General features: G+C 44.0%; 1 protein-coding gene across 1 annotated transcript; it reads right to left on the reverse strand.

Moving 5' to 3' along the window:
* Positions 1 to 1,900: 1,900 nt before the first annotated feature.
* Positions 1,901 to 22,737, reverse strand: LOC144158097 (uncharacterized). Its single transcript, XM_077688754.1, has 6 exons — positions 22,732 to 22,737; positions 10,456 to 10,618; positions 10,182 to 10,379; positions 9,616 to 9,682; positions 7,908 to 7,986; positions 1,901 to 2,459 (listed from the first exon to the last, which is right to left on the reverse strand). Exons 1-6 carry the CDS (start codon positions 22,735 to 22,737, stop codon positions 2,247 to 2,249), a joined length of 726 nt encoding a protein of 241 aa, XP_077544880.1. The 3' UTR covers positions 1,901 to 2,246.
* Positions 22,738 to 23,467: the final 730 nt, after the last annotated feature.

The following is a 23,467-nucleotide window of genomic DNA, read 5'->3' on the forward strand; positions in this document are numbered from 1 at the left end:
AAATATATGCTTCCCTTGAACCTCCTAAAAACTCCCCTCGCGAGGCCTACAAAACGTAAAACTCCATGCAAAAGAAGTAAATGCTTCCCTTGAACCTCCTCAAAACGCCCCTAAAACAACATAAGCACTTCCCAAGGGAGCCATAATAGGCTCCTATTCAACCGCCTAAAAAGTCCATAAACATCACTTAAAAACGCCTTGAGGAAGTAAAGAATACTCCATTTTGATCTCCTTAAATTCTCCCTAACATTTCTTAACACTCCCTAACTACCTCCTTTCTATCACCTAAAAACACCCTGTTTTGAGGAGGTAAACAAAACCTCCCTGTTCCATGTACTAAAAAAAACTCCTACAAGGAGGATCACTAGAGGACAGGCGAAAAAGAACCTCTAGGGAGTATATGGGTGGAAAAAAAGTTTAGAGTGTAGTGCGGGGACTTGAAATAACACCCACGTTGCACCCCGAGTGACATCCGATTTGCGCCCCGACCGTCTCTCGATTAGAGCTGTGAGTTGCACCTAGATCATTCCCTAAATGAAACTGCAACTCGCGGCTCAAATAGAATTTCGCTTGATTTTCACTTGATGGTGGTTTGCGCACGGATGAACCCGGACGGACTTTGGGAGGTCCTAAGGTACGCCGCACCGTTAAAGGCGAAGGGGTAAGCCGTTTGACTCTCGGGAACCAACTCGCGGCTGGAAAAAAATGGCCGTAACCCAATGAGTAGGATGACGGACACTATTTTTGTCAAGTTTAGCAGACACAGGCTCGAATCCTGCCGGTGCTTGTGTAATTTTTTGCGATTGTAAATGCCATGCACACGGATGCGCACAGACATTCTGCGGTCCTAATGTGCTCCGCACATAAAAGAACAGAACTCCCGCTGGCGCGGTTTCAGGCAGGGCGAACGAGACCACTGCGAACGCGGGAAATTTGAAATACGTTGAACAAACCTCCATTGAATTCATCAGGAGCGGAATGAGACAGGGCTAAGAGTGAGCGGATAATGGCGAGAATAAGTACGGTCGTACTCTGCTTTTGGAAACGCTGTTTATTCACCCTCATGTCCCGTCCTTATAGCTCGTTCCTGTTTTCTTAATATACGCAAAAAGTTTGAGCCGACAGCGGAATAATTGCGTCGCTGTGGCGGTACACGCCCGGTCGAGTCGGCAAATATGGCTCTTAAGTCCGCTGCGAAGTCCGTGTGTTGGTGCGTTCTGCGAATGCAGCCTATCACGCGCGTGGCAGTGCAAATATGTAAGCATGGCCTCCTGCTGTCGGCGCGTGAACGTTTTGTTATTTAATACGCGCTCTCATACCTCATACTGAGCTGGGCGTTAAACCAGAACCTGAAATAATCGTTTTAGCTGTGCAGATCAGGTACGTTACGTGCCCATAATAGTAGAATAATATTTTTAGCAATATTTTCCGCCGCATAACACTAGTTCCTGCTGTTAAAAGAGGGAGACGTCTTAGATACCGCAATATTTCTCCGCCATTTGCTTGCTTAAAATACCGTTTGAGTTTCAGCGGCGGGTTGCAACCGCGAAAAGCTTTTTTGCGTACACGACCGGGCGTGCTCCGCCACAACAAAACTCCTACACACTAAGAAAAAAAGGAGTCCCTGTGACCCTCTTTGGGGGGTATTTACTCGCCAGAGATTTGACTCTTCATCGACCCCTTTCGCAGAGTCACGCTACTCTTATTGAAAGGGGGTCACACGGACCCCGTCACAGTAGAATATGGGTGACTACCTCCTTAGAGTCAGCACTGACCTATCTAAAGAAAAAAGAGAGTCACGGGACTCCTGCCTGATGATCATTGCGACCCTGTAACAAGAGTTGTGAGGACGCCCCTTTTAAAAAGTCCCGTGATGCTTATGGCGACAGAGTCGTGGAAGTGTATGGGTGACCTTCCCAGAGATGGTCAGTAATACTGCTGGTGGAATCATTGCAGTATACGTGCAAGTGCAATTTTAGCCCACATGCATGCAGCTTCATGAGCAGTTTCATACAAGTATAGCAAAGCAAACCAAAAGTATTTGAAAATTATTTTATTAAAGACGAAAGTGATACACATTTGAATGAAAAGCCAGCTTAGGGTATCACAGCTGTTTTAAATTACAAAATAACCAGCAAATAGCCTAAAAATACACTAAGCATGTTTTACTGCTTGCTATGGCTTGTCACAACGCAGGTTTGCTAGACTAACAGGCATGATATTAAATCACAAAAACAAGTTTTGTGTTAACCAGCTTTGCATACCTGCTGGTGCAAGGTTAAACTGGTGTGGAAATAAATTGCAATAATTTTTAAAGGCTTCTTTCCTTGTTGCTGTTTTTCTAAGGCAGACTTCTTACACAAGTCCATGAAGTCAATCCAGAAATCTTCACAGGCCGTGCACAAGCGTTGCAAGGTGTCCTCGGGTCCTGGCGTCTCGGACCAGGCCTTGTCTCGGACCTGCCAGAAATATCAATGAAAAGAAATTGAACGATAAGACAAAAGCAAAATGAAATTGTAGCCAGCACAGTAAAATCATCAACAACAGGCTAACTGCCCAGTGCCTGACAAAAAAGAGGGCGAGGAGCACACCTTTTGCCATTACATTTCCTTGCTTCGCCATTTGGCTTTTGTTATGAAATGTTTTGTATGAGGGAACATATGTATAATGTATGAAGTTACATATGGACACCCCAGAAATGCAAAAGCTTCAAAAATTATTGCATCCATAAAGAGGATCTGAAAGCTCCAGGGAGGGAGACTAAGAATTTATGAGTGCAAAAGGCTGCTACTCCCTCCTTTTGATGGTATGAAAATATCTATGTAAAGCTTAAAGGCAGCACGAGTAACAAAGCAGTAAGTGAACTGAGACACCTGCTGCACAAAGGGCATGCTCCACACTGCAAAACACTGGAGGGGTACAAAGTCTAACTCAAACTGTTCAGTAAAAAGCATGAGGCAAGTTGGTACATAGTTCTTAAAAAGTCGAGTCCATAGCACATGACAAAGAAGATGATAGGACAAGCACTTGCTTGCAACTAAGTTTATTGAGTGCATCGTCTAAAATAACACCCTTTAATAGTGGGCCGCACAATGGTAACAAAGGAATCATAGCGAAGTGTCTAAATATTCAAGCTTATTGCAATACAGGTTCACTGTGCTCCCGTTTTTTATGTAATAAACATCTGAAAGCTCCCAAATCAGTGCTTTAGCTTCTTTGCAGAAGTCAAACTTGGCCCTAGAAAGGCTTGTACTTGCATGATTCGCAATGAGTGGGTACATGCAAAAAGCCAAGGGACAAATTGGATACATCGACTTTCCAGATGGGAACGACACATCATAGATCCCCCCCATTCCCTGGGCAAAAACCGCTGGGTGTGCTGCTTGTTGCGCTTTTCTTTTGCTTTTAGGCTTGATAGCAATTTGCCTGAACCTTCTATCTACGCTTCACTGATTAACTTTAACGCTTTTTTTAAGTTATTCAATACGCTGACTATATTTTCTACTCTGCATGCAATGTCTGCACCCCGTTTAGTTTTTTCCTTCAACAGTTTTTAGCTTAAGTGAAAGCATGAAGCACTAAATAATGCTTACAGTTGTAGTTATCGAGATCACACTTATTACTGATGGAAAAGAAACCTAAGTTGTCAGTACAAAGGGCACCACTGCCTTGTCACGTGCCTCGGTTTCTTCATGTTTTTAGTGGCCACAAGAAAAAATTTTAAACCACTTGTCTATTTGAATTATTGTCAACGCGTTTAGTTTCCGTACCCTGATTTTTTAACTTCTCATATAATTAAATTTGGCACAAAACTTGTTCCAAAGTTTCTAATTCCCTGGATGGGCTTTTCTGCACGAGTTGTGAGCGATGCAGTAAAGCTGACACTACAGCCTTGATGGGACATGCCACAATAATTTCCCTATCCCAATTTACTGACTTTGGATGTCCAACTTTTTGTTCTCGAACTTCTCATGCACTAGAGGGGCTTCTCTGCACAAATTCAGAGTGATGCAGTAAAGCTGACACCAGCGTTGATTTCAACTCTTTTGTTACCGCAGAAAATTGACCAGTTTTTAGGGCTCTAAGAAAACATTTCTTTTTGCTAAATGTGTTGGTTAGGCACATAGTGCAGTGGCAAAAATGCGGATGATTCAACGCCCTTGCTAGCACCAGTTGTGTAATGTTTGCATAAATAATGATCGCAAAAAAAAACCCAAATCAAACTTTTGTCACCGTAAAGAAAAATGAAAAAAAAAGAAGTTGTGTACAACAAACCACCAATAGTGGAAAAAATTTAGAATACGCATTTTGAAGGTTTACATTAAAAAATCCTGTACAAGAAAAAATCCACTAGTGCAAATTAATTTGTCCCCGTGGTGCCCACGTGGTGCTTGCACGCATGGTGCCCGCGTCTCGTGGTGAAGCCGAACATTCATTCCAAAATACACAATTTTGGATGGTTCTCTGAAATGGTTTGATATTATTAGGGGCCCAACTTAGTCCCCCCGTGATGTAAAAACATCTTATTAAGGACTACAGCAAGCACCAGATTCACGGCAAGCAAGATATGCCAAAAAATCCGCTTGGAATTTAAAACCAATCTCAGTGGTGCATTTTTGTTGACATTCTGATCATCAATTATCTACCAGAACATCCACTTGCGGTTTATTGTCATCGTCTGACTCGCTATGGTAGCCCTGGTTGCAGGAATAACTTGCCATGCACTAGAATTGTGCCCAGCAAGCTTTCGCACGGCGAAAAGAGTGCTGCCTAACATTTTCAAAAAGGCACCATATCAAACCTTTTGGAGACTGCCAGAATAGACAGTTGCAGTAAGAAGCAACACTAGACCTCCAAAAATAGCCTCATACTAACAAAACTGGCCAGTGAACAGCTGGCAGTGTTCAAGGCTGATTGGAAATCTCTACTTGTCTGAACTGATATCCGATGACTTGGTGTTATTTTTTGAGTTTCAGCTGGAGCTGTTATCGCAAAAGTAGGGCATGAGTGAAGCGATATCACAAAAGGCGTTCTTTTTTTCGAGGAATAGTAGACGGCGACGGGGGTGCTATGGCAAATCTGCTTGAAGTTGGGTAACTGTGTAGTAGCACGAAATGCTAGGTTTGCAACACACAAACAGAATGAAAACTGCTGGAAAGTGGCTGAAAATGCCAGGTCCACTTGATACACATGCGGGGAACCGTCAGAAATAAGCTTTCACAAAATAAAACGACCCTTTCTTTGAACCAAAGCTACGTAGTGGAAAGCTGGTGTCATTTCCAGGTAATTATCATCTGTCACTGCCATCGGATTGCAAAACTGGCAAAATGATTTGGTATTTGGCTTGCTGGAAGACTTTTGATCAAGAAAATTTCATGGTAATGCAGCATGACCACGAGTCGCATGCTTTTTTATCAAGCGCAGCAGCAACGCTCCCTTCTGAGAAAACATACACACCTCACCTTGCAAAAAACTGCCATATAAAATCGGCAATATAAAGCACTGATCACCGATGATCAATGCTGTATATTCCTGATATCCATGTTGTCATTTCTCTTGCAACTAACGCATCCCACTGGTTAGTCTAGGCACTGCAGTTTTAGAATCAGTTCTAATTTTCCTGCTCTGGCTACACTGAAATTTCTGACGGTGTTTTTGAGGGTTGAGCAGCATGTGTTGTTTCGATAGGTGCCATGGCTGCTGCGCTATACAAAAAAGGATGTCACTTGTGGTTACGCTGCATTAACATTAGATTTTTTGATCAAATGGCTCACAGAAGTCAAGTATCAAATGATGTTGTCAGCTCTGCAATCCGTCTGCGTTTAAAGGTGAGAACTACCAGAAAATGACACCAGGTATGCACTAGTGAGCTTTGGTTTACAGGACGGGTAGCTTTTTTTCAGTCAAAGTGTTCGTGGACGTCTCCGCATGTCTGACAAGTGCACTTAGCATTTTCAGCCCTTTTCCTGTCATTTGTTTCATTTCTGCATTGCGCAATTTATATTTGGCACTACTAGACAGAGAACTTCAACCCGATTTGCCTTAACGCCTTCGTTGCCCACTACTTTTCCTAAAAAAAAGCATGCCGTTTGTGATTTCACTTCACCCATGCCTTACTTGTGCAATAAGAGTTCCAGTTGAAAGTCAATTGATAACCTCAAGTCATCGGACATCAGTTAAGGCGAAGAGAGAGAGCTTAAAATTGGCTTCAGTTTTGATTCTGTACGAGGATATTTTCGGAGGTCTAGAGTTGCTCCTTAGTAGAACTACATATTCTGACAGAGTCTGCCACAAGTTTGGTATTGTTTGTTTTCTAAAATGTTAGGTGGAGGTGCAATGCAGGAGGCTCATAGAGCTGAACGCCTTTTTCATTTGTCACGCAACAGTTACTCGGGGATAGCTAGCTGGGCACTGTTCCAGTGCATCGCACCTCATTCCTGAAAGCAGGGTTAAAAGTGAGCCAGAAGATTATAACAACCAGCAAGTGAAAGCTTCAACAGGTGCATGATAGTAAACTGACAGTGACCGAGTTTTGTTTTCAGCCCCAAGCAGTTTTTGTCCTATCCCGAATTTTTACCTGACCATTAATGCGATGTCAACCATTGACAAGATGTTTCTACATCATGTGGGGACAAATTAGTGCCTCTAATAATGCCAAACCACCTGATTTTTTTCAGTAAACTATCCGAAATTGCATATTTTGAAACAGAGGTAGGGCTTCACTGCAGAACGAGGGCACCACACATGGTAACATGTTTTTCATATCTGACAAATTGTACTGGGCAACTAAACTTTTTTCCAAGATGTGTTTTTTATGTTTGGCAAAAATTATACTCCAAACTTTTTAAACTATTTGCGAACTGATATACACAACTTATCCATATTTGCAACGTTTGGCCAAAAACTGATTTTGTTAATTTGCGAATCTGCTCTTGTTGGAAAGGGCATCGAATAATCTGCATTTTGAGCTGATGCAGAATGTGCCTAATCAATATGTTTACACAAAAATGTTTTGTTAGACCCCAAAAATTGGTAGACTTTCTGCGATAAAAAGAAAGTTACCACCCTGTCTGCATGCCATATTCCGAAGTCTATTCTTAGCAGATATCAGCGTCAACGCCAGAAGTAGTGTACTTAGCGAGCATCACAATGCATACGGCAGCTTCTGGATTTTCGGGCCGTCTCGAGCGTTTTGATGTTCGGGACAGGTTTTAGTAGTAGGAAGCATCGCTTCGTTCACAGAAAAAGAATTGCCTTCAAACTCTAGCTTTAATCAGCTGTCATGAGACAAATTCAACCAAGCTATTTTTCTTCGAAAACTGTTACTAAAGACAACTGTTTTTCTAGTGGCTCATTTTATTCATGACTACGTTGGCTGAAGTTGTTGAAATTGCAACTGTGTGAGAGCTTTTTATGAGTTGAATATGGGAGCGTTAACCTAATTGCTTGTAGTATCAGCATGACTAGGCCGATCTGGACGACCATTTCGTGAGAAACGAGCGTTATCACTGCCAAAATAGCTTAAAAATACAAAATCCACCCACACATCAAGATATTCATTGATGCCAGGGTCCGTAGGGGAAATTTAGGAGGTGTGTCACGGTGTCACAGTGGTGGCGTGGTTATCAAACCAGGTAGTTGTTTTGAAGTTTGGTAGCTAGTAGCTCAAAATATGCCTTTTTTGTCTGCTTCTTCGGGGGTTTTTTTTTCGAAGATTATTCGGAGCGAGATTATAGAGAAATCGATAGATGATTTTTGAAGACTGGGAACGATTCCAAGAAATTTAAGCAATTTCGCTGACACAACCGTTTTTCTAAAAATTCTAAAACCACACAAAGAAGCAACACTCAGTTTTTCCAAAGCTCCTGCGAAGTGATTTCATTAAAAGTAATTACTGCTGTACTTACCGGTGCTTCTCTGAAGGCTTCGACACCACTTTCATTCAGCAAAACAGGCCGCAGGACAGTGTATCCACCCCTCTTGCATCTAATGATAAAAAAAAAATACATATCACTGTGACATGGAAATTAATAAGATGTGGGGGACCAACAAAAGAGTATAGAGGAGGCCATAAGGAAAAATATCCACAGGGCTCCAGCTTAACAAATGCAATGTGGTAATTGCTACGTTCCTCATATTTTCACCGTGCATTAACAATTGCTTTATTATCAGGGTCTCTACTTCCGCACTACTTTCATTTAGCAGTATTAGAAGTGGAACTGGATTACAAGTTTGTGAAAAACGCGGAATTGCTGTAAACACACAGATGACGTCAGCACTGTTTCTGCAGCAAGCAAGCAAGCAATAACACATGCAGTAAAGGGTCCATAAAGACTGAATACAGCTTTGTTTAGTTTGAAAGAACTAGCTTTTCAGTACTCACTCGGCTCCCTTCCAAGCCGGAAATACATTAGTCAGAAATACGCAAGCAACACAGAATATTTTCAAATTTCTCACTGAGGCTTTGGCATGAGAGACGCAATATGGGCTAGCACTAAAAAATGTCGACAGACAAGAGTCTTCTGCCGGCCCTGCTACATTAGAGTGGCGTTTCTCCACCACGTCCTCTTGGGTGTTTTCCTAGCATTTTCTGGGCATGTGTTCGCTTCTAAACTTCACTTCACATCAGACTACTGCCCTGGTCAATGAAGGGAGGAAAACTGCTTCTTCCTGTGTTGTGGTCCACAAAAATGATTAAACATATCAGATGTGCAATATACATAGCAAAAGTTGCCGCAAGTGAAGACAGAAGCCGCACCGCACATAGTGAACTCCGTCTGGAACAACTTGTATCTAGCCTGATAATTTTACTTAGATTTTGTTTCGACGGTAGGCCATATTTGGCCCCTCGCACCAATTTGAGCCCTCCGGGAAGGGGAAGGCGTTGTTGCATGTTCCCTTCAAGTTTCCGTTCTTCTATTGCTCCCTTTGTCAATTTCTGCTCTTAAGGCTGACCAGCCCTCCTTTTCTTCTGTCCACCATTTTACCCTCTCCCAGTCTCCTTTGCCTTTGTGCTATCGAGAATAACTGGTTTGCATGTTTTCATTTATGTTGGTTACATTGCTCACAAAACCGGAGGGTGGAAAAAAAACTTTTCCGAACTAGTGTTTGCCGTGCTCGGCATTATTTTAGTGTAACATTGCCTTGAGGAAGCTTTGTCCACTGATCAAATCTGTCTGAATATTCAAATCCTCGTTAGGGTTTCTACAGCTGTTGTATGAAGGTTTCGACGTATTCATAGTATTTCAGGATTCCTTCACCTGCTTTTCTCAACGGAATTGGCGGTGGCCAATTTTTGGGCCAGAACGTTTCGCGTGGAATGACCCATTAGTATTATGAAGCTTTGGTTTTTTTATGTGAAGCCTTTGGTGCGTAAACGAAAAGCACAAAACTGACACAACCTCTCTGGGAATAAAAAAGAAGTGACACCAAGGTTCAATTTTTAGCAATTTTCACAGCATTTTAACATCCAATGATGCCTTCATGCAATAACAGTAGCCAACCGTTATTTGGAATTAATTTGAAATCAACAATATTTATGCGATCTCTAGGAGAGCAAATGGTGGTTATGAGCTGAACTGAAAGAACTAAGATAGAGACTAGTGTAATACAAACCTCCAAAAAGGCAAAGACCCCGTGAGCATGGACATCCACAGGACTTGAGGATTAAGAGCAGCCATACCTGATAGAGCCAAAGGTCAAGGCAAAAAGTAAGGGCAGGAGCAGTTGCAACAAATGACAATTTTACACAGACGTCAACCGCACAAGCAATTCGAAGTCTCAAGGGCCAGTCCAAAGCAGGCACAAGCAAATTTTATATCCCCTGAAACCTACTACAAACCCACATAACCTCACACAGCCATGTCGATGAAAATCTGCAGCCCTGCAAGATTTTACCTGCTGTTATGACATGTTTCAAATGCTGGGTCTTTCCATGCCAAACAGCCAAGTGTATGGTGCTTGACACTCTAACCTTTCGGCAAAAATTAATTGTTGATGCGAAGGTTCTCTTGGCCTTGCAGGAGTGTGACACGTTCACACGGAACTCGGGAGAAAGGAAACAGAATGAGTTACAATGGCGAATGGTGAAAGGGAAACTTAGCACCAAACAAGGACACAAGGGTCAATGTGCAGCCCCCGAAATCCAGTACAAGCGAAGAAAAAAACGGAAATGCTCTCACCAACACGAGAAGCACCATTCAGCGATGTGTGCCGCGGGTCATCGTTGGTCCAGGTTGCAGCAGAGCATTGGCCCCCGAATGCATGTACTGCTCGGACAAAGCAGCACAGGCAGCACCCCGCCCTTCGTGGCAGGTGTGGTGATCCATCCTGGGCCGTGGCCACCAACCGCGGCCAGGTGTAGAACCGAGCCCGGTTGTCTGCAAGCCAACTCGCTCGTCTGGAACCTCTGGTACACAGAATCCGCAGGCCCATCTCCAGTCCTGGTTAGCTCACCAGCTTCAGAGTCCTCTGGTTCCGCGATCGGCCTCCACCCGAACCTTGTTCCTTGCTTGAGCACCTCCTCCTTAATTAATGTAGACAAGCTGATGTGTTTATGCCTCTGTAATACAGTACATACGAAATATAACGAGAGGGAAGATGAAGACTTGGTTGCTGGCTAGTTGATTTATGGCGCACAAAGACTGCGCAAAAGATGAGGGTGACAGGAAGAGCGCTGAAGCATGTCTACTTGTGCAACACTGGTCTGCACGCTGGAGTAATGCCCAAGTGACAACATGTCTGGCAGACAATAATGATGCAAACAGGCGACTCACTAAATACAGAAAGTACACTCTGAGTGTGTGATCAGGACATGTAATATTTTGCACAGCTTTATGTCGGGCTAGTTGGTGTAAACTTTTGAAGGTAAGTTGCTCTTGTTACGATCACAGAGACGGGCACAAGAAAAACGCACGCTTTCACGAGAAGATGGCGCCGTCTACTCGTGAAATTATACGTAGTTTTCTTGTGTCCGTCTATGTGATCATAAAAAGCACAACCTACCTTCAAAAGAATATTTAGCATGCTCCAGGCTTCTTTTGATGCCTATATTAAAGGGTTCATTTTGCATTGGGGCCTATTTTCTTTACCTGCAAATATCGCGCGAACGTGACAATACAAGCCAATATGCCATTCATAATGGCTTTTCCCCATAAAAAGGACACTAAACGGTTCCAACAAGTTTGCCTATACGGGCAGACCAGTGTTAAAAATGACGCTGCACCAAAGGGTTCAAAACGATTTACACCCCCCATGTACTGTTTTTTTTGTAGTTCGGTTTGTTATTTCACGAAACGTCAAAGAAGAAAACTACAGAATAAAAAGGGAACACTTGACACACTTTTGAATAGCCTGCCATTGCAAACTAGCGCCGTGTATTACAGAATTGTACCGCTCCGCCCAACAGTCAAATGGTTTTCTGCGACCGATGGTGCAAAAAGCAGCCGTTAGACAGCGAACACAACAGTAGCGCTAGAGACAAGCTTGACGTGGGCTAATAGACGAGGGCAAAAGGTGGGTGTGCTGAAGAGTACGGACGGCATGAACAAGTTAGAACAGGCGCCTCGTAGGCGCTGTAAAATACCCCTCCTCCCCACACACACACCCCGAGACTTAATTCCCTGCGGGGCCACATGTCCGCCTTTCACCTCCAATTTACACGTATATGAATTCTGTGCCCCTGTGAACTCAAAGACGGGCTTCGTCATTAGCTCGTGAAGCTTGGCAACGTCAGGCGTTGTGGAACTGCCGTACTCGCTCGCTGGCGCGCGGCCCGAACTCTCTCTCCGTGTCCTGCATTTGCATACTATTTTATCCCCCTTGCACATTGCAAATTCTCATCTGTTTAACTACATTTCCTGCGTCCTCACCTCTTGCCAACTTTTTTTTTTCCCGACAACGCCGCCAGCACACGGTCAACGCGTACGCTGTAGGGGCGCGTTGGCGAGCGAGTGCGGCCACAGAACAGGGAGTACGGCAGTTCAAGGACGCATATCGCGGCCCGCAGACCGCGAGCAGCCGCGAGGAAGGACGGTCGCGGCGGCGGCAGCCGGTCTCGCGAGCGCGATAGCTTCGAAGCGCACTTCACGGAATTAACAGTCTCAAATAGGGAGGAGGGGGCGAAGGAGAGATTTCACAATGCTTACGAGGCGCCAGGCAGCAAGCAAACAAGCACAGCATATGCAACTTTTTCGGCATGTGTCCGGAAAGCTAACCGAGACAACTATTTCACTTGGTATTATTAGCAGGGACAGTACTCACGTGAAAAAACACGATGCAACAGCCTTTGTTCCGGCTTCGCATTCAACCGTAGCACGCCGTCGACTTGCCGAACTGAAGAACTCTAGTAGACGATTTCAGGCGGTGCGCAATGAATTCCGCACAGCAAATTTCATACCGGTGTCACGCCGTTTCCATCCCGCAGCGGTTTTGATACGCGAATTCGACAAAAATGCGTCAACTCGCCCCGCTGCCTTCGCGCATGCCAGGCCTCTCAAGCTTGGACGTTCCCTGTCTTCCCTATAGGCGGCGTAAAAATCGACGCCCCACGTGACCAACCTAAAGCGCTGTTTTCGACCATCAAGCCCACCAGACGGCGCAGGCAAAATGTTACTTTTGGTATAGAATACAAAACATTCATTCCGTGACTCAAAGAGCCCACACAGTTCGCTTACAATGTGTTATTTAAAAATACTATTAACAAGTTCCGCATCAAACATCCGTTGAGCAAAAATGTACGCAACTTTTTACGAACAGCCGACTGGTGCACCACCTCGTTTCTGAATTCGCAACCACAAAGCCGCCAATTCAAATTGAAACCGCTGCAACGGCCGACCGTTTCAATGTGCGCGGAGCACCGGTTTCGTGACTGTTATTGCTGTTATGTGCTTTTGCGTCCATCAGTTGTTGAGAGGACTGGCAAAACACGGGAATTGAGTGCTTGTGGAATGACAAATGTGGGAAATTCCGCATCGGAAGGCAGCTGTCGAGGCCAGAATATTCGATTCTTCCAACAGAAGGTGAGTGTTATGCACTCCGCTAGAAAGACGGTGCAAAGGAAACCGTTGTCGCCGTCAATACTTCATTTGTGCCCTTCGTTCGAAATCTTAGCGCAAGTGAACGAGTTGTTATGGCAAAAAAAAAAAATGTTGTCACGAAAGCGACGTACAATTGCAGCGATCGAAATGAAATGATGTCCTGGCCTCTCTAAACTTGCGGATGTCAATAAACGATTTGTTCTCACTTGCTGCTCACTGTGGTCTGTGCCAGTCGAGGCCATCTGGTCACCTGGCGTAACATCACTTCACTAGCGCGGCGCAAGTAAACACGCGACCAGCGTGCCAGCCAGGAGCCAGCAGGAGCAGCCACGGCCGGACTCGACGCCCCTTTCGCGCGCGGGAGGAGGAGAGTCGAGTCCGGCCGTGGAGCAGCGAGCCGGCGGCCGCCGTGCGAGGGCCGCCATGTTATTAAGGAGCTCAAGCGGCCTGTGCAAAAAGCATCCGCCATGTTTACAAAGCCGTGTTTACAGCGCCATCAAGCGGGCGTACTGGGTAGTTCACGACGCCGCCACTACGCTTTTTCTGGCACTACAGGCAAAGCTAGACCTTTGCTTCTCTAAAATCCTCCCTGTTCTGTGCGCATGCCTTCGCGCCACTCACTGGCTTACTCCACTTGGCTCGCAGTGGATTCTATTGATTCGCGTTGTCTAAAATATTTGCATTTGTATTCTTGTTATTGAGTTTTAAAGCAAACGCTAGACAAAAGAAATCTGGTTCTGGCAGAAACTTTTTATATATGTACGTTTTACGTAATGTACACAAGTTTTTATAAAACGAACGCAAATCAGTCACGTGACTACTTGGCGGCTTTTTTAAACGCACTGAAAGAGGCGACGCTCGCACACAGGTTCAAATATATAATAATTGTGGGAAACATGCATTAATCATTTAAATAAAAAGATTGTCGCAATATGAAGAAGTTTTTATTGAATAAAAGCAACTACAAGTAAGGATTTGAATGGCTAACACTTGAATTCTGCTTTTTGGTCGGTCAGCTTGGTGTAAGTTTACGCGACATCTGAACACAGAGCTCTGTACTCGCGCAAGTACGATGCCTTACATCGATATGTACTTAATGTACAAAATTACTAGTGGCACATGAAGCATTGAACATACTGCTTAATTGGTAAAACGCGAATGAGAATAACATCTGCAGTAAAGTAGGCTTTGTTGCACGACAACGAAGCTTTGCAAGGAAGCAGGCACGCAACATCGTGCATAAAGAGGCTGAATTGTAGAGCGGCAGAATTGTGGCGCAAAAGCTAGTTACACACACACACACGCCACACGTCCTGATATTATCCCGCCTATTTTGTAGGGTTCCTGAGAAGGCCATTTAGTTGCGTAGCAATATATATTACGAAGCATAGTTTTATTCGTGTTGTTATTCGCAGAGCGTTATCCGGTGCACAGTTGGCAATGTTTTTAACGTAAAAAATAGACAACCCATTTAAATCATATACAGAAGCAATGTCAATCATACTTTCTGCTTATTTCATCAACATTGAACAGCATTGCAGTAAAGACTTTAATTCGTATATATTAAGTATATTGTGTTATTGTTACATGTGGTTTCTATGCAATGTTAAAATATTTGCTAGTCTTTGCGCACTTTAGCATTTTCATTCGCCCATAGTTACCGACAATTGTAAGAACAAAATAATTTGGCTACCACAGGTATGGTATGTATTGTAGATGATTGCTTTCTGATACGACATATTCAAAAAAATTGTTAAAGTGAAGCTCTCTATGCCCACTCATGGCGCTTTTACGCCTGTACGCACTGCAGGAAAGCCAGCTTTATCAAATGGGAGGGCTTATGGTGGTGATGATGATGATAAACTCAGCGCAGGAAAGCCAACTTTAAACAATGGGAGGGCAAATTGTGGTGTAGCTGTTAAAACGCGAAGTAGGAAAGGCAACTGTACAAATTTGGAGGGCACATATTGAAAAAGAATAATAAGAAGACGAAGAGGAGCAGGATGAAAAAGGCGAAGCTTTCTCCGATACAAATGAAAAGTCGACACTCCTATCCACCAAAGTCCAAATCAATGACAACACTGAGCTAACCGAAGCAGCATATTCAGATGACCCAATTACACACTAAAAATCATAAACACCACATTATCTTAGCTCAGCACTTTGCATTGTGGACTTTGCGTTTGTATCGTAGGAAGCTTATCGTTTCAACCTGTGTGTTCCATAAACAGCGTTAGATTTTTTATGCTTTACAGTCCTAGAAAATCAAATTTTGTACCGTTTTCGCAGAAGCGGACAAAGTCACGGGACACACACCTGTGTGCCCTTACTTTTCATGTTTTTGTATCTGCGCCACTAAATCTTGCAATACGGTAGCAACAAACCTAAGTATCACTGTGGAAATTCAATCAGTCAATATTATATATGCTAAAAATGCTGTTGACCCGTGACCCCCATTGCAAAGTGCAAGGGTCCCGTGACCCCTCCCTGTTTTAAAGAGGGTCGTGGAGCGTAAAAGAGAGTCTTAGTAGAGTCTAAGGGAGTCATTGCAGCGACGACTCCCTTTGGACTCTCTTTTTTTTTAGAGTGTATTTCGCAACGACCACATCGCGGTGGAACCTAAAAGGCGCAGGAAATTTGTGCGACGAATAGGCTGCGCACATGCGGACGCTGCTTTTGTCATGGCCCACTTCACACGTTTTTTGCATGAGCACTTTCGTTTATGCTGATTTTTAGTGCAGCCGACAACGGCGTGATGCCGCCCGGACGAGTAGCTTCTGTACATTTCCAAGCAAAGCCTATGACGGAAACCTCCCAGACTTAAGAAAATAGACATCACTTTGTTATGAAGTCGGGCATCCTGGTGCCACAGTGAACCGTAGCCTCGCAGGAAACCCCCGTCAGGAAAAAACACGTGTGAGGTGGCCCGCCGCCTTAGCGGGTTGGGAACGGAATGTATGGGCAAACCTGACAGCTCTCGCATGTTTGGAACGTTCTCCTTTATTAAGCACTGTTGAATTTGTCGGTGCTGATATACCGAATAAATTACACCAATTTTCGGTGCCGCTTGGACGTCTGATATCCACGCACGGCACGGAGCAATGGCGGGTGACGGCGGCGTCGTCTTGTCGCCCCGTAGTCCCCAGGAAATTCCCGCAAGGTGGTGCACCGGTCGCCGGAAAATGGCCCACACGGCCATATTCTCGTCCATAGACCATTCGGTGCAAGGAAAGCTCCGATAAGATCCTCGGAAACAGCGACGCCGTAAAACCGGGCTTCCATTGTGTCAAAATGGTTACTTGACAATCGCAAGAAAGGAACGGTTCTAGATAAGGCAATGTACGCACCCATCATGAAGGAGCACCACGTATTCAATGTACATTTAGATCTCCCGCAGATGCGTTTACTGATTGCACGAAGATCGCCGCCTGAGTGCGTTGCCGGTTGCTTTTTGACAGAACCATCTATTTACAAGAGTTCGGTCAGGGGGAGGAGCCTGCCATGCTGTGACGTAACGAGTACCAAGTACACCACGAAAAATTGTTGTCCCACAGCCGTATTTACGCACAACGTCCAAAAAAAAATAGTTGGTTCCGCCATATTTACGCCCGCCCAAAGATAATCATGGGTGTCGCCGCCGGAGGCTCGAGGGCAGGGTTCTGCAGAGGAGGGCCGCGTAAACATGGCGGCGCCGGGTGTGTGAGGAAGCTCGATCGGTGATGTAAGAAAAGAAGGCAGCGGCAACCTATTTCCACGACGATAAACAGTCCCTGTCGTTAACAGTCAACGCTTAGGCTACCGGCTTACGTGAAGAGTGTTACCAGTCGCTGTAAATGACATTTAGTGTTTGCGCCAGCTGATTATCGGCCGAAGTGTTCCGTAGGCTTAATTTACGCGTCGACTGACTGTGGGGCTGCCCTTGAAAATGGTTTTTCTTGGCTGTGCCGAACCACGTTATTAAGTTTGGGAGTTGCGAAGAAAAAAATCATAAAATCAGTTGCGTGTGGACATGGTCATGTCAAAGTGAAAGCGTGTATCCGCGCGAACGGCTTTGAATCGCACAACCGCACCAGCTGTTTCGGCGGTCAGCTGTTACTACAAGAAAGGCGCCTGGTTCATGCCAAAAAAGTGGTTGTTACTCGGTAACGTAGCTGTGTTGTTCAGCATTTTTTCCCCAGCGTTTAACGAGTGCTCAGGGTCACATAGCTTATCTAGCCACTAAATAACGCTTGTTCAACGCGCACGGAACATTTGAGCCGTGTTTGTAATGATCGCAGCCGCGCTTAACGAAGTTTGTCGCTTAAGCTGTTGATTGTCTCGTCGTGAAGTTGCATGCTCAAGCGTCCGTTCATTTGTTAGCTGAGGAATGAATAGTTTGAGGAACACGTTTTCATGCTACCTTTTTTTTATATACCGTGACCAGCATTCCGTATATTGTAAAAGCCTTGTCAAGTAGACGAACTTGAATACCAAGTTTTTACGTTTTTGTTAGCCTTGATCGTCACCGATGGCACGCATGCATGTGCACGAATATTTTAAGCATTTATGACTAACAGTTGGGTTAATTTTTTTCCTTTTCGTATTCAGTTCAGCAAGTTGGGGATATTTTTTTGCATGCATTAAAATGTTGCTAAAGCTGACTGAAGAGCGTTCTTGTTTTTTATTATTATCTTCACTGAAATAAATAGAAGTTACCGTACCAGTGCTTTATATCGAGATATAACCACACTACAGCCAGTATATCTCCGAAAGTCAGTGAAATATTACATTACTCACCCTAGAAAAATATTTCCCTTTCTGAGACATTCCACTTTGGTTTTAGAGAGTAAATGGGGAAGATTGTATTCGTCAGTTGCAAGGGTAACAGAAGAGCTTCAGTGCTCTCTCCACAAAGCACAACTGTCCGAAAACTATCAAGTTATACTCACCTGAACTGGAGCTCACCAAAGTTTTTCTGTTGGCCATGTGCTTCTTCAGTGATTTCGTAGGTGCTAGGTAATGGATTTTGTATGATATGCCACATCTCACAACGTGCAACATGCTTGCAGATGAATCACTCGACAGTATGACATTTATTAAAACAATCGCCTGAAAAAAGCTTCATCAGAAATCTTTTGAGGTGTTTTAGTCCTTACCGAAGCGTACATGTAATATCTGCTTTTGAAGTAAGTGTCACCTATGGTGGAGCCAGTTTATTGTTCAAAAGGCTTGGTTATAATAGCGGTATACTGTAAATTAAATTCATTTCGTTGACAGCCTGTAAGCACAGCTTTCAATAAAAACACGTCTTGCAATGGTGACCCTAAACATGTTTCAATTCAAACTTTCACCGAGGGAGGCCACGCTGGCACTCATTTTATTGAAAATAAGCCACGAGTAGTTTTTATTCAAGTATTTTAAATTAGAAAGTGAATTCACGTTTTTGAAGCAAAGAAGCAGCCGTAAACAATGCTAGCACACTGTTCTCATTGGTATAGTCTACTTGAAAGTAATTTCCCTGGGGTAATTCAGTTTTATCACTAATTTTACACAAAAGGTTTTTTTGCAAACAGAGAACATCTGTCATAAGGTATTTTCCTTTTCCCTGACTACCCTTGTCACATGGATTAACAATGTCAGCCACAGATACGTCGAAACGTTATCAGTCATAGGATAGCGGAAACAGATTAGCGGCCTAGGTCGAGACAGCCGCTGAGGGCTTTCATGGTTTGTGCTGCCAGTTTCCGTTGTTTTTTTAGATTTTCCGCAACAGCCAGCCACTCGGGTATTTGTGTGGTTGTGTAGTCTTGTCCATTAGCAATGGTCTATGAAAAAAAAGTTTATGACAAAAAATTCTTCATTCAATTGGCAACTTTTGCTGAACAGTATTGAATAACGCCAGAACAGAACAGAGAACAGAGAAACGCCTTCAGGGGCACTATGTACTGCAGACAGAGTTACATTTAATTTTCATAACCTCCATACTGAGAAGGTGCATGTCAGAAAGGCAGTGGAAACAGTTTACTGGTTTTGGTACACAATGTGAGCGGTACACAAACTTTTCTCGAGGGAGGGCAGCTGTATCATTTAAAATATTTTAAAGTACAGTCAAACAAAAGTTAATCTGCCTTAGATCTTGAACATGCAAGAAACAGTTATTCTTTTTCTGAACTACAGACGTGTGCTTTTTTTGCTTTCCTTACAAGTTCAGTTCAGGGCTTCTTTATTTTTAAGTATACACAAATGCTGGGAAGTCGCAGGTAATGCACGACCAGTCCAGCCAGTAATTGTGTAAGCTGTTTTCCAGATGTTACCAGGCTTCGTGTTGGTAGGCGGGCAAAACCTTGGGGCATTAGGCACAATGGAGTCTACATACAGTCCGTCAAATCATCAAAACAGCTTGAGACTTGTCTCAAATAGGCCACAGTGATTTTACATTTCTTTTTTCAGTTTCAACCAGGCCTGCAGTGTACACAAACTTCTTTTCAGTCTGTGCCGTCCGATATTCTCATGCAGTGTCAAATGAAACCGTTTCTGAGGACTAGTTAATGCTGTAGCTTCCAGCTCCTATGTCTGTGTGAGGACCACATTGAATTTAGGCCAACTGCACGGGAAGTTTCCAGAATCCCTGCAACACATTTTCTGACATCTTGGCCACTGAAGGAATAGCCTGCAAAAAAACAGACACCTGTAATTGCTCAGTTTATTGCAAATTAGTACAGTTGCTTCGTAGTATGGTCAATTTTATCTCACCACTTTGCCTAATCAAATTTGGAGGTCCTTTCTAGAAACTCTGCATTGTCGTTATTATATTCTATTGTATTCTACTGTATTGTAGTTATTCTATTTTCCGCTTAGCTCGACCACCTTTTAGAGGTCCTACAGGCGTGTAATTGAGGAGCGTGTAGTGTTCATGTCGCAGACTGGAAGTTTGCAACCTTATCAGGGCGTGTTGCAGACTGAAAATGTGCAACTTTATCAGCTTTTCCATCAATCTTTTTAATATGGTAGGACACCATGCTTGTAAGGAATGAGGGGGTATTTCTGTTTTCTCTTGCCTTCTTTCTGTTGCCGTGCACGGATTCCTTTCGTACATCCTTTCAGAATGTTACGCGCACAACTTTTCTCAAGAGATTCTCGGGGAACCATGCTTAAGTCACTTAAGTCCATGCTTTCTGCCATTTTGCGGGGACAAGATTTCCTGAGGTGATTTAGAATACACAAATTAACTACACCCCGCTTTACAATCTTCGACTGTTCAGACGAGAAAGGGAGTAACGGTTTGCCTGCTCGATGCTCATACTGCCAACACAAACGGCCATCACAGAATAATTGTTTTAGGTCTATGAATTTTATCGTATTGTCCAGAAGTTCACGGGTTAAACTGAGCGGTTGCAAATGCTGAGGGAAAGCACTGAGTGTGGCAGAACAAGTGGGTTGATAGGCAACAGCACGTTTAAAAACAACAAGGTAGTTCTGCACAAAGCGAACATACTTAACTTTGTTATAGCTTTGCTGTAGTGGTTCAAATAGTTTGTTAGTCTGTCAAAACCGCAAAAGAATAACTCAGTGAGAACTGGAGCCAAACGGGAACCAATGCACATTTTGCTTTTTGGCAGATAAATGCTGTCACACGAATTCCCGAAAGCTGACTTTAAATAAAGTGAAAGCAGTTGGATGAATCCCTCCATTGTCAAACCAGCAGAATTTTCAAACTTGAGGAACCCATAAATGTCGATGTTCTATGAACTCCAAAAGTTGGCCATAAGGTAAGCTGTAATGCAAGTCCTTAATGTCGACCATAAACGCTGTGAACGTCAGCTCACGGTTGCCCTCAAAGAACGTGGCTAGCTCCTCTGATCCCTTGGTCGTAAAATGGTTATTCACATCGAACATTACTAGCTTATCTCGAGGAAGCTAGTGAGGTTGTAAATATACAAATTAACCTAAGCTTGTGCGACAAAGGTATGCTGCACTGAGCAGTCACTCGCACAGACGGCGACTGTCTGTGCAAGCTGCCTGAACACTCTGGAACACCAGCGGTTTCCCCAAGAGCCAGAAACAAGGATTGGCTGCAGCATTTCATGACACCCACAAATAGCGGTTATGAAAACTGCATCACACCCATGCAGCTACTTAAGTGCTGGGCGGAATGCCGATAAAGATCTGTAGGTAAACAAGGAAACAAAGCAGTTCTTTTTTGCATGTTTGTACCCCCTGCATTACGCAGAGGTGTAATATTTATCCAATATATGGCAAATGAGAACGCATACTCTAATGACTGCAAAGAAATCGGAATGTTTGGAACCCTTAATGTTGCCCGAACAAAGATTTTCACTTTTTTCATCGGAGCAAGTGAAACACATACCACGGCTTAGAAAGAGACATAAGCATACCGCTGGATGTGAAAATCAACACCACAGCATGGTGTAGGCAAAAAGTAGTAGTTTGTTTGCTGGCTCTCAGACGAGGGCATATACCTATGCAGAAATCGGCAAAGAGGCTGCCTACCGAATAGTCTAACTGCATGCGCGATCCCTTTCTTTTCTTTGGAAGTGTGTTAATAAACACCTTCTGTTGACTCGTGCAGATGATGGTTGCTAAATTCTGGTCTTTTCACAAGAGTTGGTGCTGAAAACTAGGGAATGACGTGACAAATCATCTCCTCAAAACCACCGAGGAAGGAGCCTTTGCAATTGAAGCAATTACCTGTGCTTACTCAATATGTTTAGTTCAGACCCAATACTTTCCAGCTGCCAACAAGCTTGAGGTTGTCCCAACCTGAGCGCACTGGTCTGCCATGCCAATCGTGAATGAGCTCAGTTGATCCCATGCCCAAGCCCTCCCAATAATGGATTGACACAAGCGCATGCAGGCCACCCTTTGAGTCGGTGTAACCACGATGATCAGTGACAGCAACGCCGTACATCTACTGGTGAGCTCACACATTTTCAATGTTCTTGCAATGAAGGAAGCAGCACTTTCGAAAATCAACAGACTGAAGAACTTGTGGATGATGACAACTCTTAGCTCGATTGCGAAGCTATGGAAGCATATCATGTTTTCATATGTGTGGCCAAAGGTAAACTCTCACGTCGGAGCAAAGGGAATCAATTCCCACAAATGGCAAAATCCCCGCTAAATAATGCAGGGTAACTGAGTGCACCTTGAAGTGATTCAGGCAAGGAACGTTCGATGGAGCGATTCAAGGCTAGCACTCCTTTTGGGATGAGTATGAAGACACCACACTACAACACACAACTCAACAAATACCTTGTTGAGAAGGCACAGGACAAGATCAGCAGCCTTTCCCTGAGTGACAGCAACTACCAAATAGCGGTCAATATACTGGAGGAACATTTTGAAAGGAAGGACCTTGCGATTAACCACCACTCGCTTCCTACAGCTTCAGGCTGTTGATTCAGCTCAGAGACATAGGTGGTTAAAGACGAAGTGGTTAAAAACATTAGAACTTTTGAAGCACTAGGGGTGAAGTAGGAGAAGTACAGTAGTGGTTATCGAGAAGCGGCTACCTTACTACTGTGAGCATAAGCTGATGCAGCTCGGCCCACCAACACATTTTCGGTGCTCCTGGACTTCGTTTTTAAAAGGAGCCCAGAGACACCGAAGCAGTAGAAGTTCGATGCAGTGAAGAGGCTTTAAAAACCGCACCGGGTGCGTTTACTTGCCAGAAGAAGCCCTTACTTGCACTTACCACCATTTTCAGAAATACCAAAGCTGCCTGTTCTTCAATTCCGAAGACCAAAACTTTACTAGGTGCGGCAAATTTTAACCCTCGAGCAAAAGGACCAACTCGAATGAAGCATCCTACACTGAAAGAAATTTAACTGCGCCATGAACTATCGTAACGCATAATTTCTGCATTGCCAAATCTGTCACTGCCGACACTAAAAAATTCTTGTGTGACCTTAAAGATGCCGGTTGTTCAGCAACAGACACACAGGAGGAGATAGTATGTCATAAAAGGAGTCCAAGTGAACAGCACTGACACATTTGGCGGATACCGTTCTGCTGCTAACAGCGGCAGTTTGGGCAAGTGGTTACGGTAGGCTCCAACTTGCTCATAGCCTTCTTCAAGGTGGCAGTCAGTAGATATTGGCCATGGACAGAATAGTGAAAAATCTTCGTTGTAAAGTCATCAGACAAGAGTCTCCCAAATTACAAACATAGGCACAATGCCCTCTCCCAAGCAAACCCCGAGTTGTGTGGAGCTGCTTATGCCGAGCCAGCACAAAAGAAGCTTGTCTTAGTCGAAGCCACCGAGGTACCCTTGACATGCAGTGGAAATCCCTCCACGATATTTACTTTTTGCATGGGAGATGAGGTCGGTTATTTTTACCTTGTCGATGATTCTGTCGCGTCAGGTGGCAACATCAAAGCCCTGACAGGAGTCGAGTACTGTAAAGTCGCAAGTGGCAAGACTCGACGGC

Source organism: Haemaphysalis longicornis, unplaced genomic scaffold, assembly GCF_048455015.1.
Source record: "Haemaphysalis longicornis isolate Haplotype H1 unplaced genomic scaffold, Haemaphysalis longicornis Haplotype H1 scaffold_10, whole genome shotgun sequence".
NCBI classification, from domain to species: Eukaryota; Metazoa; Arthropoda; class Arachnida; order Ixodida; family Ixodidae; genus Haemaphysalis; species Haemaphysalis longicornis.